A 19,150-nucleotide genomic window follows, 5' to 3' on the forward strand; every position below is an offset into this window, starting at 1 on the left:
TCCGGTGGCAGTGTGTAGGTTTATGAACCTGAAGATGCTACTTCAACCATAGAAATCAGACCTGAGACATCTTTCCATCTATAGCCTTGTGGCCATCGTAAGACCCTTTTCTTGCTAATCAGGTTATTGACAAAATATGAACCTCTCTGTTACCATAAATGATGGCCATACATGGTGTCACCCCTGTGATCAATTATGGTATGTTCACACTTGGCAGATTTGTTGCAGAAACAACCACATTCAGATGTATGAAAAATATAGATATTTTTTTAATAAAAATGTGTATCAGTGTGATTGGTGCAACTTTGTAATACATTTTTATTAAAAGTGATTTTTGCTTATTCAGATAGAGCTGCTTTGTATTCTGTGTACAGAGCGGCTGTATTGTGTGCTGAGACCTGAATCCGTCAAGTCAGCGGGACTGACAGGTTCAGGGACAGTGGAGACCATTCTGGCAGGTTTCCGTTTTTCCGACAGAATCCATAGCGCAGTCGACTGCGCTATTGATTCCATCATTAAAACGGAAACCTGCCGAAATGGTGACAAACGGAAACCATTAGCAATGTTTCCGTCACCATTGATATCACTGGTGACGGAAACGGAAGCTGTGGTTTCAGTTTGACTTTCCATTGTGGGGTTCATCTGACGGAAACCTCCGATGAAACCACGGAACGGAAAGCCAACGCTGATGTGAACAGGCCCTAAGTTATGAATTTATATGTGATCAATAATAGCTCGATCCTGAGTGTCTCCCGCGGACCTTACAGATACAGGTTTCAGCGCTAGATACAGCTCCTCTGTATACAGGATACAAAGCAGCTGTATCTCAAAAATTAAACATTTTTTGTAATAAAAAGTCATTACAAAGTTGCACCAATCACACTGATAGACATTTTTGTGCATAGCCTTTAAACATCTATTGTTTTCCAACCGCCCCATATTCACAACAGATTTTTTATAGCATGTTATTAAGGCTCCTTTTACTCTATTCATTGAGTCCAGTCTACAACTGGGCACAGACACTGAGATTATTGACCTGAATGTTGCATTTTGTAGAAATTACAATGTTTACGTCAGCTTAACAATTTAATAATTGTTATTTTGTATGTTTTTTGCACTAACCCATATTTAGAAGACCAATTTCTTTACACCTTTCATTTAAGTGATGCATACAGAACATATAAAGAAAAGATTCAGGATTCCTATTATTTTATTCAGTGGAGAGGAGATTGAGGTGTGTTTGTAGTACAAAAAGGTTCCATAGGAAGAGACAACATGAGGCTTACAGCAGACAAAATACACAAGGTTTCCTTTTGTAGTAGAGACAAAGGAGGCTTTACTCACTAAGAATAAGACCAAGGGTTATACCCTTATTCTGCCCTGTTCTCTATGATTTCACATAGGACAAATGAATTTCACATTTTGGGGCTACTAAATTCCACCACGAACAAGAAAAGCGAATTACAAATACTGTAGAGCTTCATAGCTGACATGGTGAACCTTACAATAAAGATAGAAATGTTAAAGGAGCACTGACACTAGTAGAAAGCTGATAAAGGTATTTTGTATGTATGTAAATGTATCTGAAGGTTCTTCGAACAGGAGATATGTGAGAAGTCATTATTATAGGGGCAGACATTTTCTGGAATTTCTGTCTACAATTATATTTAAAGGGTTATTCCAGTGGATATCCACTGGATAGGTCATAACTATTAAATTGGTGGAGGTCCAACCACTGTGACCCCCACCGATCGCCAGTAATTTATGGCACTGACGGAAACTGCCTAGCACCCGGCAGTTTCCGTCAGTGTCATAGCGTTTGAATTTAGCGGCAGGGCTTATGCTCGACCACAGCTCTATTCAAATACTCCTGGCTGCGAGCTTGCAGGTGGGGAAAGCGGGGGATATGGGACCCCAGTTCTGGCAATCGTTCACGGAACCAGCGGTCGTCCTCCCAACAATCCAGCGGTTATCACCTATCCAGTCGATAGGTGACAACTTGTTCCAACCGGAATACTCCTTTAAGAACACTAAGATCAGCATCTGATATGTCTGCTTAAATAGGATTTAACGGCACAGCAAACGTTGAAAAGATAATATTTAAGTTTGTTCCTTTAAATGTGTGCTATAGAGAGCAAATCTTTTCGCAATGACAATTATATAATGCTTGCATCAATCTAATTTCTGTCTTCCATTTGTATGGTAGGCTGGATAAAAACATTTGATAAATATTACTATGACCAGACACAACATATTCTGAACAACATGGTGGTGAAGCTACAAGAAGACCCCCGTCGGAGGTTCATCTGGTCAGAGATCTCTTTCTTTTCAAAGTGGTGGGACAACATCAATTCCCAGAAGAGGGCAGCAGTCCACAGGTAACAGACTTGATGCTTGCTATATTTCTTATTCAATAAATATTACTTGTTTAAAGGGGTTTTTCGGCTATAGACTTTTATGTCATGACAACCAGTGGGGTTCTGAGAAGTGTTCTACTATCCTGCTTAAAGGTTCATGAAAGTAAAAAAAATAAAATAAAAAAAGCTAATGGAGGCATTTGGATTGTGCCTTTGTACTTGCCCTCCACTCCTATAGCCATGTAAACAATAGGTTGGGGTAGAGCTTATATTCAATTCATTTGCCTCTTGCTGGGAGGCAGATTGCTGCAGAAGAAACCTTCCTCTACTGCTTTGTCTGCAATTATGCTATGGATACTAGGTAGACTCCTGTTTCTTTAGTTAAACAATGCTCTTTTGAATACTCTAGACCAGGGGTCTCAAACTCGGCCGGGTAAGTGAGCCGCATATAGAAAAAATGGGAAGTTGACGGGCCGCATTACTTTCAAATTTGATACAATACAAAATTATTGTTAATCAATTAGTTATTTGAACTACTATAACACTATATTACTATAATAATAATACTACATTACTATAATAATAGCGCTAGGTTTAAAATTTGAGATATTTCTCCACGTGCTTATTTCAACAATCCAGCTTTCCAGTTTAAGTGTCGTTAAATGCAGTCCGGCGGCTCAGTTAGCACACATGTCAAGATTGGGCAGCCCCTTTTTAGATAGTGCCGCAGTGCCCTCTGTGGATGCTGCCGCAGTGCCCTCTGTGGATGCTGCCGCAGTGCCCTCTGTGGATAATGCAACACACCCCTAGATAAGGCCACAGTGCCCTCTGTAGATAAGGACACAGTGCCCTCTGTAGATAAGGCCACAGTGCCCTCTGTAGATAGTGCCGCAGTGCCCTCTCTGGATAATGCAACACACCCCTAGATAAGGCCACAGTGCCCTCTGTAGATAAGGACACAGTGCCCTCTGTAGATAAGGCCACAGTGCCCTCTGTAGATAGTGCCGCAGTGCCCTCTCTGGATAATGCAACACACCCCTAGATAAGGCCACAGTGCCCTCTGTAGTTAAGGCCACAGTGCCCTCTGTAGATAAGGCCACAGTGCCCTCTGTAGATAAGGCCACAGTGCCCTCTGTAGATAAGGCCACAGTGCCCTCTGTAGATAAGGCCACAGTGCCCCCTGTAGATAATGCAACACACCCCTAGATAATGCCAGTGTCCTCTTCAGATACTGTCACACACCCACTTGTAGATAACGCCACAGTGCCCTCTGTGGAGGCTGCCACAGTGCCCTCTGTAGAGGCTGCCACAGTGCCCTCTGTAGAGGTTGCCACAGTGCCCTCTGTAGAGGCTGCCACAGTGCCCTCTGTAGAGGTTGCCACAGTGCCCTCTGTAGAGGCTGCCACAGTGCCCTCTGTAGAGGCTGCCCCAGTGCCCTCTGTAGAGGCTGCCCCAGTGCCCTCTGTAGAGGCTGCCCCAGTGATGTCAGGGGCTTGCCCAGAGCTGGAGTTCCAGGCAGAGCGCTAGTAGGCTCTTCCTGGGACTCCAGCTGTGCTCCTGACATCACTGGGACTCCTGCTCTGGGGAAGCCCCTGACATCATTGTCGATGTATGGACAGCGATGTCAGAGGCTTCCCCAGAGTCCCGGAGCAGAGCCGATAATAGCGCTCTGCCCGGGACTCCGCTCTGGGGAAGACCCTGACACACTGTCCATATATGGGCAGCGATGTCAGGGAACTCCACAGAGTCCCGGAGCAGAGCCGACACCAGCGCTATGCTCGGGACTCCGGCTTCGGGGAAGCCCCAGACATCGCTGTTCATATGTGGACAGCGATGTCAGGGAATTCCACAGAGTCCAGGAGCAGAGCCGACACCAGCGCTCTGCTCCGCTCTGGGCAAGACCCTGACACACTGTCCATATATGGGCAGCGATGTCAGGGAATTCCACAGAGTCCCAGAGCAGAGCCGACACCAGCGCTCTGCTCGGGACTCCGGCTCTGGGGAAGCCCCAGACATCGCTGTTCATATGTGGACAACGATGTCAGGGAATTCCACAGAGTCCAGGAGCAGAGCCGACACCAGCGCTCTGCTCCGCTCTGGACAAGACCCTGACACACTGTCCATATATGGGTAGCGATGTCAGGGAATTCCACAGAGTCGCGGAGCAGAGCAGACACCAGCGCTCTGCTCGGGACTCCGGCTCAGGGGAAGCCCCAGACATCGCTGTTCATATGTGGACAGCGATGTCAGGGAATTCCAGAGTCTCGAGCCAATGCTAGCGGCTCTGTGTCCCGCGGGCTGCAGATGACAGCCCCAGGGGCCGCATGCGGCCCGCGGGCCGCGTGCTTGAGACCCCTGCTCTAGACAAACGCTGACAGAACTACCTTTGTCAGGTTTCTACTAGACAGTTGTTTCAGTAGCTTGCAGACTCACAAATAGGAATTTGGTGAGTTCTGTTTTTTTTTTTTCGTTTTTTCTATTTTAATGTTCGTGAAGCTCATGTGAATAAAATAGACAAGAATATTTAAGATAGAGATTGATCCACGTTACCGATCATCATGGCTGTTTCTGTAACGTCCTGTAGACTATAACTAGAGTCCAGCTATAGCTAACTCTCCAACACTTCTCCTCCACTAGTCCAGTTCTGCTGGGCTCTAAAGCTGAACAGAGGACATTAGAACCTTGCTTTCTGAAAGGTGGGGAAACCTGCAATGGGATCCCCTGCTATCAGACATTTATGGCATATCCTAGGACTATGCCTTAAACATCTATTCACAGAATGCTTCTTTCATGAACTTTTATTTATAAATTAGTCTATATATATATCTCTCTCTCTCTCTATATATATATATATATATATATATATATATATATATATATATATATATATATATATATATATATATATATACACACACTGTATTGCAGATCTATTTCCACTCATATTTTTTATTACGTTCATTACTTCTTTCATCAGTTCTTGTGACCTATGCTTCTGTTTTCATTAGGTTAGTTGCTAATGGGCAACTGGAAATGACAACTGGTGGCTGGGTGATGCCTGATGAAGCCAATACTCACTATTTTGCTATGATTGACCAAATGATAGAAGGTCATCAGTGGCTTAAGAAAAACATAGGTAAGGAAGTTACTGGTTTCTCTGAGTTATTCGAAAGGATCTGTCTTTTTTTAATCTACTAATTCAGTTTTGTTGCCAAAGAAAACTCCATTATTAAAAGAAGGCATTCTAATTTTGATTGTAGGTAGTTAGCTGTTCCGCCAAATTTATAGTTGCCCCACATGATTTCAGTGACCTCCATTTCATTCATTCAGTCTAAAAAAACAAATCTCGAAACCCTCTCAATGAATGTTCCAGAATAATGTATATAAAGTTTAATCATTTTATAATTATAAAATCAGATTTCCCGTATACTTTCATATTTTCAAGATCCCTGCTTGCTGTCAATGAATGGTAGTTTACTATACTTTTTAAATTCAGTTATGTTTCTGAGTCATCCCGCCAATTTATATTGTCCATGTGACCATGATAGATAACAGCTGGTTGTTGCAGCAGTGTTGTGTAGTCCATAGTGATGTTTCTGCACAACAGACTACTGGGGTTCCCCTTGTGACCGGTTCTCAGGTGCCATCTTTCAGGTTGCAAATCAGTATTTGGCTGCAGCTAAAAGTGCTTTTTAGGGGCTGGAAAACTCCTTTAACCAGAGCTCTTTACAGTGGCTTTCACTCTTAGACCATGCCATCCATATGCTGCACAGATGACCCATTGATTTCAATGGGCGCTGAGTAATGTTTGATTTACTGCTGTTACTGTCAGTGAAATGAGGACTTTCCGGCCTTCGGGGGACCTGTTATGGGGTGAGGGGTAGTCCAAACCAGACATTCATTTAAATACCCAACAAAAGCACAAAAGTCAAATATTATCTTAGTATCAACCTAACAACGTGTATTAAATAGAATTATAACAACACATATTAAAAACACAAGAGGACTCCATACAAAAAAAGACACACCTAGAAGGTCGGGTATCTGGTCACTGCATAGTCAGATACTTGTCATATTATATCTAGTGATATAACAAGTGAAGTAAATGATAACTAAATGGGAAAAAAAAAATATTGTCTCTCAGAACCCAAATCTATCATAAGAATAAAGATACAACCGGTGAGATGTCTCAAAGCGAGAAATACCAAGTAGTGTAAGGAGATATAGTGTTATACCCATACAGGGATAAACAATAATTATTGTTATGCCTTGTTATGCGTTACCCCCCCCCCCCAGCCTAAAACTGTACAATACATCAATATATATGAGATAGATAGAAATAATGATGATATTTATTTGTATGACATCTGCATTTAGGTAGATCTATAAAGATATTATAATTATCATGATGTTTCTATCTAAATGTGTATTTTTTGCGTCATCCACATAAAGATTATTATTTTTATCTCTCTATCTAACTATCTATCTATCCATCTAACTTATACAGTATGTTGATATATAGTATAGTTAGGCTGGGGTTACACAACGACTTTGACTGTCATTACTTGCAATGTAGATTAGAACTATACTATATATCGATATATATGAGATAGATAGATATGAGATAGATAGATAGATAGATACGAGATAGATACGAGATAGATAGATAGATAGATAGATAGATAGATAGATAGATAGATAGATAGATAGATAGATAGATAGATAGATAGATAGATAGATAGATAGATAGATAGATAGATAGATAGATATGAGAGATAGATAGATATGAGAGATAGATAGATATGAGATAGATAGATAGATATGATAGATAGATAGATAGATAGATAGATAGATAGATAGATAGATAGATAGATAGATAGATAGATAGATAGATAGATAGATAGATAGATAGATAGATAGATAGATAGATAGATAGATAGATAGATAGATAGATAGATAGATAGATAGATAGATAGATAGATAGATAGATAGATAGATAGATAGAGAGATAGATAGATAGATATGAGAGATAGATAGATAGATAGATATGAGATAGATAGATAGATATGAGATAGATAGATAGATAGATAGATAGATAGATAGATAGATAGATAGATAGATAGATAGATAGATAGATAGATAGATAGATAGATAGATAGATAGATAGATAGAGATAGATAGATAGATATGAGATAGATAGATAGATATGAGATAGATAGATAGATATGAGATAGATAGATAGATATGAGATAGATAGATAGATATGAGATAGATAGATAGATAGATAGATAGATAGATAGATAGATAGATAGATAGATAGATAGATAGATAGATAGATAGATAGATAGATAGATAGATAGATAGATTGAGAGATAGATAGATTGAGAGATAGATAGATAGATAGATAGATAGATAGATAGATAGATAGATAGTGAGAGATAGATAGATAGATTAGATTATAGAGTTAGAGAGAGAGATAGGTAAGAAGAGAAAATAATCTTTTTTGTATGACAAATAATCTGCATTTAGAAAGTTCTTGCATAGTTAAGTGTGATGTTTATAGTGTATGGGCAGTCCGCAACTGGTTAATAATGCCAAGTTTTTTTCATGTTGTTTCAAAAAATATATATCATTTTATTTTAGGTGTAATTCCAAGGTCAGGATGGGCAGTGGATCCTTTTGGACACAGTTCCACCATGCCATACCTTTTAAAACGCTCTAATCTAACCAACATGCTGATTCAGCGGGTGCATTACTCTATTAAAAAACATTTTTCAGCCACTCGAAGCTTGGAGTTTATGTGGAGACAGACATGGGGTAAGAAACCGCCAATCGTTTCCTTGGCACTAGTACTAAGCATGTGAGTCTGGAGAATTGTAGTGTACTCCGCAGATGTGCTGCCAGACTGTCTGACTATATAAGTGCACAATCGCAGCCACCTGCAGGACAACGAAAGGATTGATTTTTCACTTAACTGATTTGTTTTTCACTCAATATTTTGTAACGGACTGATAAGTGTTCTTGCTAAAACAGTGGGCTTATTGCTTTCCATATTGAGGACGTACAGAACTACAGTTGTATTGTAGTGTAATGTTAACCCCTTAATGACCAGCCTATTTTGGACCTTAATGACCAGGCTATTTTTTACGTTTTTCAATCGTCGCATTCCAAGAGCTATAACCTTTTTATTTTTGCGTCGACATAGCTGTATAAGGTCTTGTTTTTTGCGGGACAAGTTGTATTTTTTAATAGCACCATTTTGAGGTACATATTATTTATTGATTAACTTTTATTAACTTTTTTTTGGGGGGGAATAGAAAAAAATGTGAAATTTCGCCACTCTTTTTTGCGTCCTAAATCTACGCCGTTTACCGTGTGGTATAAATAACACAATAACTTTATTCAGCGGGTTGTTACGATTGCAACGATACCAAATTTGTATCGTTTTTGTATGTTTTACTACTTTTACACAGTAAAAACGCTTTTTTTTCTGAATTATTTGTTTTTGTGTCTCCATGTTTGAAGAGCCGTAACGTTTTTATTTTTTCACCGATGCGGTTGTATGAGGGATTTTTTTTTGCGGGACGACTTGTAGTTTTCATTGGTACCATTTTGGAGTAGATGCGACTTTTTGATCACTTTTTAATCAAATTTTTTTAAAGTCAGTATTCACAGATAACAGCAATTTTTATGTCGTTTTTTATTTTATTTTTTACAGCGTTCACCGTGCGGGTCAAATAATGTAATAGATTTATAGTCGGGGTCGTTACGGACGCGGCGATACCAAATATGTGTAACTTTTTTACTTTATTTTGGTTTTTTAATAGTAAAGCATTTTGTAAGGGAAAAAGTGGGTTTTTCATATTTTTTTCACATTTTTTTTTTATTAACTTTATTAAACTTTTTTTTAAACTTTTTTACTAGTCCCACTAGGGGACTATAATATGCGATTCTGCGATCGCTAATATAATACACTGCAATACTTCTCTATTGCAGTGTATTATGCCTGTCCGTTTAAAACGGATAGGCATCTGCTAGGTCATGCCTCCGGCATGATCTAGCAGGCATTCGCTCCAGGCAGACCTGGGGGCCTTTATTAGGCCCCCGGCTGCCATTGGAGACACAGACACTCGGCGATCGTATCGCCGGGTGTCGGTGGGGGAGAGAGGGAGCTCCCTCCCTCTCTCCAAAACCACTCAGATGCGGTGCTCGCTATTGAGCACCGCATCTGAGGGGTTAAACGGGTGAGATCGATACTAATATCGATCTCACCCGGCAGAGCAGGGACGCTCCTAGCCCTCAGCTGCCTCTGGCAGCTGAGAGCAGGGAGATTTGGCAGCTCCCTGCTCTGTTTACTTATTCCGATGCCGCGACGTAAAAAGTCTATGGCATCGGAATAAGGCCCGTTAGTGACCGACGTAGAAACACGATGGGCCGGTCACTAACGGGTTAAAGGGTATGTACACCTTGTTGCCAAACAAAAAATTAAATACTTTGCAAAAAGTCTTGATTAAAAATGTCCTACCGTTTTGTGTCTGCAGCTCCTTAGTGTAATGACGGGGGTAGGGAAACGGACAAGTGAGCCCTAATCTACCCGCCACTCTGTCCCTGCCTACTTGCAACGACCCGCCCTAGGCGACGGGGTACAACTGGGCGGCGGTCCCTACGCTCAGTAAGTGCACGAGACAAACAGACAAGGGAACACAAAGCAAAGGGAAAGGGGCAGTTGCCCACGGCAACACCGTGAGCAACAAGAGTGGTGAACGAGCCGAGTCAAACCAGGAGTGCACGAGGTACCAAACGCAGAGCAGGAGAGTAGTCAGAAAGCCAGGGTCAGTATGGAGCAGGATCAAATAGATAGAAGCTGTAGCTGGGCCAGGAACCCACATGAGAAGAATCACAAGCAAAGGAGGAACAGGAAAGGCAGGTATAAATAGACAGAGGGCGGGAGCTAGCTCCGTCTGGCCAGGCTGCGATAGGCTCTCCCACTCCTAAGCCTGCCATCCTGAGTGGTGGAAGATGGAGTCAGTCTCAGAGACATAGACTCAGGTGCAGACTGATTACCTATGGGAGTATCCACAGAAGTTGTGCCTGGCAGATCCTTTACACTTAGCAGATATTTGATAAGTTAACAACAAGTAGGAAACAGATGGGAGATTGACTTCAAGATCAGAGTACATAGGTTCCGCTTTTAGTCTTTTACCATTAACTCTTTCATGGCCAAGGGTCATTGATGTCCCTGTGTCCAGGTCAAATTTTCCATTTCTGATATGCATTCTTTAAACGATATCTTTGCAACCGCTTTAAATGTCACAACTATTTTGACTTTTTTTTTTACAAAACTTATGAGGCTTTCATCTTCTAGATTAGTTTAATTAATTCCATGTTTTTAATTTTTATTATGAGCAGACAAATCACTAAAAATTTTAAAAAACCAAACTATTTTTTGTCTTTTTTTTAATATATATTTATCTATATTATATGTATAGAGATATATATATAGCTCTATACTCTGTACAGCTCTGTAACAATTAGTCTCCTTCTCGCTCCATCACCCTGGACCACTGTGAGCGGAGAGTGAAGAGGACTTTAAGGCTATATTCACACGATGTGAAAAAAAGGGCAGTTAACAACGGATCAGCTGTAAGGTTTTCATGTTTTTTTTTGTCAACGTGTCTCAAAATTTTAATCCATTTCCCGGCCGTCTGACTGTTTTTAACCGCCATTTGCCATCCGTTTTTCATGGATATTAAAAAAAATAGATGAATTTTATTTCTTAGGGTCTTTTTTGTCCCAGCCACCTGAAAATACCACAGTGCCCATGTAGATAATGACGCAATACCACTGTAATTAGTGCCACATTGCCCACTGTAGATAGTGCCAGTGCCCACATAGATAGGGCCCACTGTAAATAGTGCCACAGTGCCCACATAGTGCCCCACTTCCCATTGTAGATAGTGCCCACATAGTGCCACACACAGAGCACATGTAGATAGCGCCACAGTGTCCTCTGTAGGTAGTGCCCATATAATGCTACAGTGCCCATGTAGATAGTGCCACACACCCTGTATATAGCACCCCTGTGTATATAGCACCACACCCCCTGTCGATTGTGCCGCCCCCTGCAGATAGCGCCTCCCCCTGTAGATTGCACCATCCCCATTGTAGATAGAATCATCCCCCCTGTAGATATCGCTACCCCCTGCAGATAGCACCCCCCCTGCAGATAGCGCCACCCCCATTTAGATTGGAACATGCCCCCTGTAGATAGTGCCACCACCCCTCCTGCAGATAGTGCCCCCTCCCTCCAGGAATAGCCCCCGACGTCACTGTCCATATATGGATAGTGATGCCAGGGGCTTCTCCAGTAGCGGAATCCCCGGTCAGAGTGTCTGTCAGGGATTCCGCTCCTACATAGAGCCCCTGACGTTACTGTCCAAATGGACAGTGACTTAACAGGCTCTCTCTAGAAGCGGAATCCCCGGCATAGAGCGATTGGACACCGGGGATTCCCCTCCTAGTGGGAGTTTAGCTGGTGCTATCTACAGGGGGGGTGCAATGCTATCTACAGTGGTGGGGTTGCTATCTACAGGGGGATGGCACTATCTGAAATGGGGTGGCACTATCTACAGTGGGGATGGAGAGACGTCAGGGGCTCCCTCTAGGAGGGGAATTCCCGGCCAGAGTGCTGGCTGGGGATTCCGCTCCTAGAGGGAGCTTAAGTGGCGCTATCTAGAGGGGTTTTTGCGCTATCTACAGTGGGGTTAATACACATAGGTCTGCATAGAAGCTGTAGGCACAAAACCAAGACGTAGGATATTTGAAATTAATTTTTTAATTTTTTTTTTAGATGCATTTGATCAATAAAAAAAAAATGAGCTTGGAGAGTATATGTACATAGCCTTTAATCAAATAATAAAATGACTGTTAGCAGATCATTAAAGTGAACATCCACTTTTGAATAACTTTGGCTATATGATCATCAGCATCTTTGTATTATATCTTCATTACGTTTTTTTGTTTGGTTTGTGTTTACTTATTTTTCAGCTTGTCTGTAGTTTGTGCAGTATATATATCCTGTTGCAAATTGGAACAAAAGGCCACCCAAGTGCTGCCGACGGTTCACCTTGATTTACGGATTCTTTCTCTATTTAGTACTCTTGCACAGAGCCGGTGTCCTGGAGCAGAGCACTAGTATAGTCTCTGCGCCGGAACTCTGGGGAAGCCACTGAAATCAGTGTCCATATATGGACAGTGATGTCAGTGGCTTGCCCAGAGCTGGGGTCCCGGAGCAGAGCCACTTCTAGCACTCTGTCTTGGATTCCAGCTCTGCTCCTGACATCACTGTCCATATATGGACATGGATGTCAGGGGCAACCCCAGAGCTGGAGTCCCGGGCAGAGCGCTAGTAGGCTCTTCCTGGGACTCCAGCTGAGCTCTAGACATCCCTGGGACTCCTGCTCGGGGGAAGCCCCTGACATCACTGTCGATGTTTGTTTGGACAGCGATGTCAGGGGATTCCACAGTGTCCCGGAGCAGAGCCTATACTAGCGCTCTGCCTGGGACTCCAGCTCTGGGGAAGCCCCAGACGTCACTGTCCATATGTGGACAGCGATGTCAGGGGATTCCACAGAGTCCCGGAGCAGAGCCTATACTAGCGCGCTGCCCGGGACTCCACTCTATGGAAGACCCTGACAACACTGTCCATATATGGAGGGCGATGTCAGGGAATTCCACAGAGTCCCAGAGCAGAGCCTATACTAACGCTCTGCACGGGACTCTGGCTCTGGGGAAGCCCCAGACATCGCTATCCATATGTGGACAGCGATGTCAGGGAATTCCACAGAGTCCCGGAGCAGAGCCTATACTAGAGGCTCTGTGTCCCGCGGGCCGCAGATGACAGCCCCAGGGGCCGCATGCTTGAGATCCCTGATTTAGACGATCTCTTGGTGAAGGACTCCTCCAAAGAGGAAAATAGTCTGGATCACCCTAGACACCTTGAAAAGATTCGGATGGATCATCAACGAACAGAAGTCGTCTCTGCTGCCCATGTTCTCCTCCCGGGGAAGAAGATCAGCGCCATCCGGGCCAGGGTGGCTCTTTTTCACCAGGAAGCTCTAGTTTCTATTTGATTCTGCATGCGCATGCTGGGCAAGATGGTGTTGGCCTTCGAGGTCATTCACACTGCACAGTTTAACACAGCCGTGTCACAGCTGGCATGCAGGGGCTTGATCTCTATCACGCTCTCTCCATGTCCCTCCCTGCTGTGGCGCTGAACACAGGGAGGGACATGGCCGGGCGGAGAAACACGGGGAGAGAAGGAAGACAGAGGAGGGGAGCAGGGAGACAGAGGAGGGGAGCAGGGGGGAGAGCGGGGAGATGCAAGGGGAGAGCGGAGTGACACGGGCAGAGCGGGGAGACACCAGGCAGAGTCGGGGAGACACTTGGGGAGAGACGCAGGGGGAGAGCATTTTTGCAGTCCGGACTGGAACAGTGCCTGGGCCTGGCATCCTAAAAAGGCCAGATCTCCTCTCTATCCTCTTTTAGTGAACGCTGGCTTTCCAAGTGAAGACCTTCTTGCTGGGTGGGGCTCATACGTCCCCTCCTTTTTGACAACCCTCTGAACCCAGAAATCTCAACTTGGTTCTGGGAGCTCTGCAGGCCTTCCCCTTTTAGCGCTTATGAGATAGCGCTGGTGGCGCTATCCTGTAAGTCTCCCTTCCTGGTGATTCACAGGGATAAGGTAGTGTTCCATCAGGTCCCATCATTTCTCCCGAAGGCTGTCCCTACCTTCCACATCAATGAGGACATTATCCTCTCTCCCTACTGCCCCTATTCATCCCAACCGCGGGAGCCCGCCTTCATTGTCTTAATAGGGTTAGAGCAGTTCGGATTTACCTTGCTGTGACTGAATTCTTGAGTGAGTCTTGGTGGCTTTCAAGGCTACCAATGCTTGTTGTATTAGGTCTGTGATTCCGGAATCCTATCAGTCAAGGGGCAAGACCATGCAATTCCCCAAGGGCTGTGTAATGACGGGGGTGGAGAGACAGACAAGTAAGCCCTAATCTACCCACCACTCAGTCCCTGCCTACTTGCAACGACCCACCCTAGGCGACGGGGTACAACTGGGCGACGGTCCCTACGCTCAATAAGTGCACGACAGACAAACAGACAAGGGTACACAGAGCTAGGGGGAGAAAGGGGCAGTTGCCCACGGCAACACCGTGAGCAACAAGAGAAGTGAACAAGCCGAGTCAAACCAGGAGAGTACGAGGTGCCAAACGCAGAGCAGAAGAGTAGTAAACAAGCCGAGTCAAACCAGGAGTGTACGAGGTACCAAACGCAGAGCAGGAGAGTAGTCAGCAAGCCGGGGTCAATATGAAGCAAGGACAATGGTACAAGAAGCTGCAGCAGGGCCAGGAAACCAAACGAGAAGAATCACAAGCAAAGGAAGAACAGGAAAGGCAGGTATAAATAGACAGAGGGCGGGAGCTAGCTCCGTCTGGCCAGGCTGTGATAGGTTCTCCCACTCCTAAGCCTGCCACCCTGAGTGGTGGAAGATGGAGTCAGTCTCACAGACATAGAAGCAGGTGCAGACTGATTATCTATGGGCGTTAACCCCGAAGCTGTGCCTGGCAGATCCTTTACAGGCTGTTTGTGCATCCTGGGTAGTCTGTCAGGTTTACAAGGCTATTACCTGGGCTTCGGTGCATAGCATCACGAAGTTCTACAATATTCATGCTCTAGCCTCCTCTCATGCCAACATGGGTCTCAAGGTACTCATAACTCGTGTACGTTAGGCGGGTCGCATGGTAGATTCCTACTTTTGCCCACCCACTTAGACTGCTTTAGGACATTCCACGGTGCTGTGTCCCCCAATGATATTAACGAGAAAATTCGATTATTTTTTTTTTTGTGCTCACCATAAAATCCTTGTCTCGTTGAATTAATTGGGGACACACAGATCCCACCCTCTTTTGTTTCCTCCTGGGCTTGGTTATTGGTTCTGGTTGTTAGTTGTTGTTCTCCCGATACCAAAGATGTGCTGTTTTCTTCTCCTATTGCTTTTATTCGCTCAGTGTTTTGTGGGTAGTATGTAGCCTACCTGAGTTGATCCAACACTATTTTTCCGACCTAGTATATTGAGTATTTATTTATTGATATAACAAATTGCAGTGTTTTTAACTTTCCTATGAGCAATTCAGACAATAGCTTGTCCAGAAAAGAGACACATTGAAAAACAACAATAAATAGTGTGCTTGTTGATGGTTTCCAGGCAGCAGCACATTTGTAGAATTTTTTTTTCGGGTAAAAACAATATTACATAATGTGAGATTTGTTTACTTGCAGACTGTAGCTAATGCTTGCTTTTAAAAGTGGAGATTCACTTAAAACTGAAGTTCAGTGACAAAACACGTGACTTCTGTAATAGATATAACATGCAATGTAAGATGATTGCAGTCATTTTCTTCTGTGATTCCCCCTTCTGCTTCAAATTATATCCTCCTTTCTACATCTGTCAATCAAATGACATCCCTTTCTGTCTCAGTGACCAAGAAGTCTTGTCTTCAAATAGACCTAACTTTCGTGGTCCCAGACAATAATTCATATAGAGGCCTGGAAGAGAACAGGGCCAGGAGGTTCCTCTCATGAAGATGGAAGCAGTTATGGCTCCATCCTGGTAGTTAGGAGACTTAACAATACTACATGTAGTTCCACAAGATAATCTATTATATGGTTCTTGTATTTAAACTCACTATTTACTATGTCTAGTGACGATAGTGAAACTATCACGGGGTCTGCTGTGGATGGTGTGAACCCACTTTGTCACCAAGGGATTTTAGGAAGGGCTAAACAAAGGAGCAGAGTCTTAGGGGATCAACCATGTATTCAATCTTTAACCCAATATATAGAGGTCTGGACTTCGTTGCTGTGCCCCAGTAGTCTCCCTTGGTGACGGCCAACATAAACAGGCGTAGTACTAAATCGACAGACAGTATGCAGGATCAGGCATAGCAAAGGCAGATGGCAAGCGGGCACTCACGGTTGGTCGAGCAAAGCGGCAGAAGTTCGTCAAGGGTCACTTGCAAGAGGTCAGGGCAGGCAGTAGGCAAGGATAGTCAAGGGTACAAGCAGAGGCAAACAAAGGAATTCTAAACAAACAATCAGCAGAAAAGCACTAGTGAGCTAGAAGGTACCAAATTCCTGAGGCAATGAATTTAAACAAGGGAGGATCGCTTTATACCCTGGGAAAGCTGGGTGAATAATTAGGCACGCCCTGGTCCTTGAAGAATAGGTAGGTCAGCTCGCATGCACACTAGTGAGTGCAGGAGGAGAGCTGTGGCGATGGAGAGCGCGAATGATAGAGGGATGCGGCGGCCCAGAGCCAGATGCTGCCGTGAATAGGAAAGCAAATGCCTGCCCTGGCTGTTACATCTAGTATAGCTTCTAATTATAAAAAATAATACTACTATAAAGAAAATTAAGCAAAACATTAACTTGAATTAGTGAATTGTAAATATACATTTTTAACAAGTTGTTTCTCTTGTTCTCCAATTCTTAGACCCAGATTCCAGCACTGATATATTTTGCCACATGATGCCCTTTTACAGCTATGATGTGCCTCATACATGTGGCCCTGATCCCAAAATATGCTGCCAGTTTGATTTCAGGCGCTTGCCAGGAGGAAGAATTAATTGCCCTTGGAAGACACCACCAAAGGCCATCACCGAGTCCAATGTAGCTGAACGGTAAGTGATATGTCACCGGTGTCCGAGAAGCTAAATATATTGCTAGTAATTATTTCAATGTGAAGATTGGAGAGAAGTGGTGTTGCTAATAGCAGCTAATTTTCATTCTTGCCTGAAATCACTGAACCAATAGGCAGATATCATACTAGAACTTTTCTTTTGACTGGTGATTTATCCTGCTGGAAGTAGCCATTAGAAGATTGGTACGTTGCGGCCATTCACTTCTGTACTCTCACATTAATTACACTATTAATATACTGAACTGGCACCTAATGGATGCTTTTTGCTTTGCACACATTTCTCTGAAAAGCTCTAATCACACTTGTATTAAAGTTTCTGTTACAGGATCCATGATAGATATTACAGCCACATTGTAATCAATTTTGGAACCGATCCTAATGGATCCCATTAAAGGGGTTGTCTAGTTTAGAAAACCTATTTTCATATACCCTGTTAGGGGATTCTCAGATAATAGGGGACCCCTATTCAGGATCCCCAACGCTTAACCAGAATGAAGAGCGGCTACAAGGAACATCTACCGCTCTGGAGGACCTATCCTGTCCTGCATTACACAGATTAACAGCCAGACGATTAATTTGAATGGGCATTGTGTAATGCTTCGTTTCTCTGTTTTATTCATCCTTTTCCGTACCATATTGCAATCCAAAAAGTGAAAAATTCTATGTGTCTCAAGAGGCATTTGTTTTGAACATCCACCTATACACGCACACACACGCACACACACTCTCTTTACTGCATGTAAAGTGATAAGTATGGTGGTCTTTGGGCTGCCGCAGCTTGCTGCACCAGAAACCTTCCACACTGCTCCATCTGCAGAAGAAATCTAGACAGGATAAGCTTTCCTCATTAGCTAAACTCTGGCAGATTCCACTAAATTCCACCTCACCTTCCTAAAATAGAGGAAAAAGGAACAAAGATGAACTTCTGTTTTATCTACCAGATTTCTACAAAGCGTTTGTTTGAGGACCTTGCAGGAAGAATTGCGAAATAACAATAAGATGTGGGTTTACATTTTGTTTGTATTTTATCTCCTTTGTTAATGTAAAACTTCATTTAAAAAAAAAAAAGGATAAATCATGAAGGTGAACAATGGAGTGAAACTTATTAAATGAATACAAGCAAATGGTTTGTTTCCATGAGGAGCACAAGCATTGTCTCCCCTGCACTAGCACTAATACCTGACCCTCAATGTGATTATGGTAGTTTTATTGGCCTCATTCATCATCTCTTTTATCTTTACAGGGCAAACCTCCTCCTGGATCAATATAGGAAGAAATCCAAACTATACCGCAGTAAGGTGGTTCTTGTGCCCTTAGGTGATGACTTCCGATATGATAAAATGCAGGAGTGGGATGCTCAGTTTGTAAACTACCAGAAGCTCTTTGACTACATGAACTCCCACCCAGAACTTCATGTTAAAGTAAGCGTGAATAAATATATAGTGTTTAATATGTATCCATGACAGCAGTGCATTATTGGCAGCAGTGAAGTGAATGAGAGAAAAGGAGTGATCGAAAAGTTCTGCTCTTCTTGGTCCTTTTCTTGTTTTTTCACCCCTCCGTGGCCTTGGTGCAAGAGAAGGGGTTAATCACACTGTAAATACGTCTGGGCCTAAAGTTGTACCGTGAGACATTTGGATATGCAGCCTTTATATTCATGTCTACTTGTTTCTTCATCTCTCAGACTATCTGATTGTGTTTTGGTCTCATAATTTCTTTGCTAATAACTGGGGCTCCCTCTACAGGCTCAGTTTGGAACTTTGTCAGATTATTTTGACACTGTATATAAGAAGATGGGCGTAACCCCAGGAATGAAACCTCCTGATTTTCCTGTGCTTACTGGGGACTTCTTTTCCTATGCTGACCGGGAAGATCACTATTGGACTGGATACTATACATCAAGACCTTTTTACAAAACCATGGACAGGGTGCTGGAGTCACACATACGGTAGGTATAAAAACATGTAGACTTTACCCAAAAAAAATACCATGGTTGTTGTTATAGACAAAGAATGAAATAGGG

At 43.1% G+C, this 19,150-nt stretch overlaps 1 protein-coding gene across 2 annotated transcripts in view; it reads left to right on the forward strand.

Annotated features, from left to right (window-relative positions):
* MAN2A2 (mannosidase alpha class 2A member 2) overlaps positions 1-19,150 on the forward strand; it is a 135,410-nt gene that overhangs the window by 73,253 nt on the left and 43,007 nt on the right. For both annotated transcript variants that reach the window (XM_075858122.1, XM_075858123.1), the window contains 6 exons: positions 2,207-2,378; positions 5,366-5,493; positions 8,001-8,174; positions 16,921-17,107; positions 18,371-18,548; positions 18,873-19,075. In XM_075858122.1, the coding sequence (XP_075714237.1) occupies positions 2,207-2,378; positions 5,366-5,493; positions 8,001-8,174; positions 16,921-17,107; positions 18,371-18,548; positions 18,873-19,075 (1,042 nt within the window). The remainder of the gene's footprint in view (positions 1-2,206; positions 2,379-5,365; positions 5,494-8,000; positions 8,175-16,920; positions 17,108-18,370; positions 18,549-18,872; positions 19,076-19,150) is intronic.

Source organism: Rhinoderma darwinii, chromosome 3 (genome assembly GCF_050947455.1).
Source record: "Rhinoderma darwinii isolate aRhiDar2 chromosome 3, aRhiDar2.hap1, whole genome shotgun sequence".
Lineage (NCBI taxonomy): Eukaryota > Metazoa > Chordata > Amphibia > Anura > Rhinodermatidae > Rhinoderma > Rhinoderma darwinii.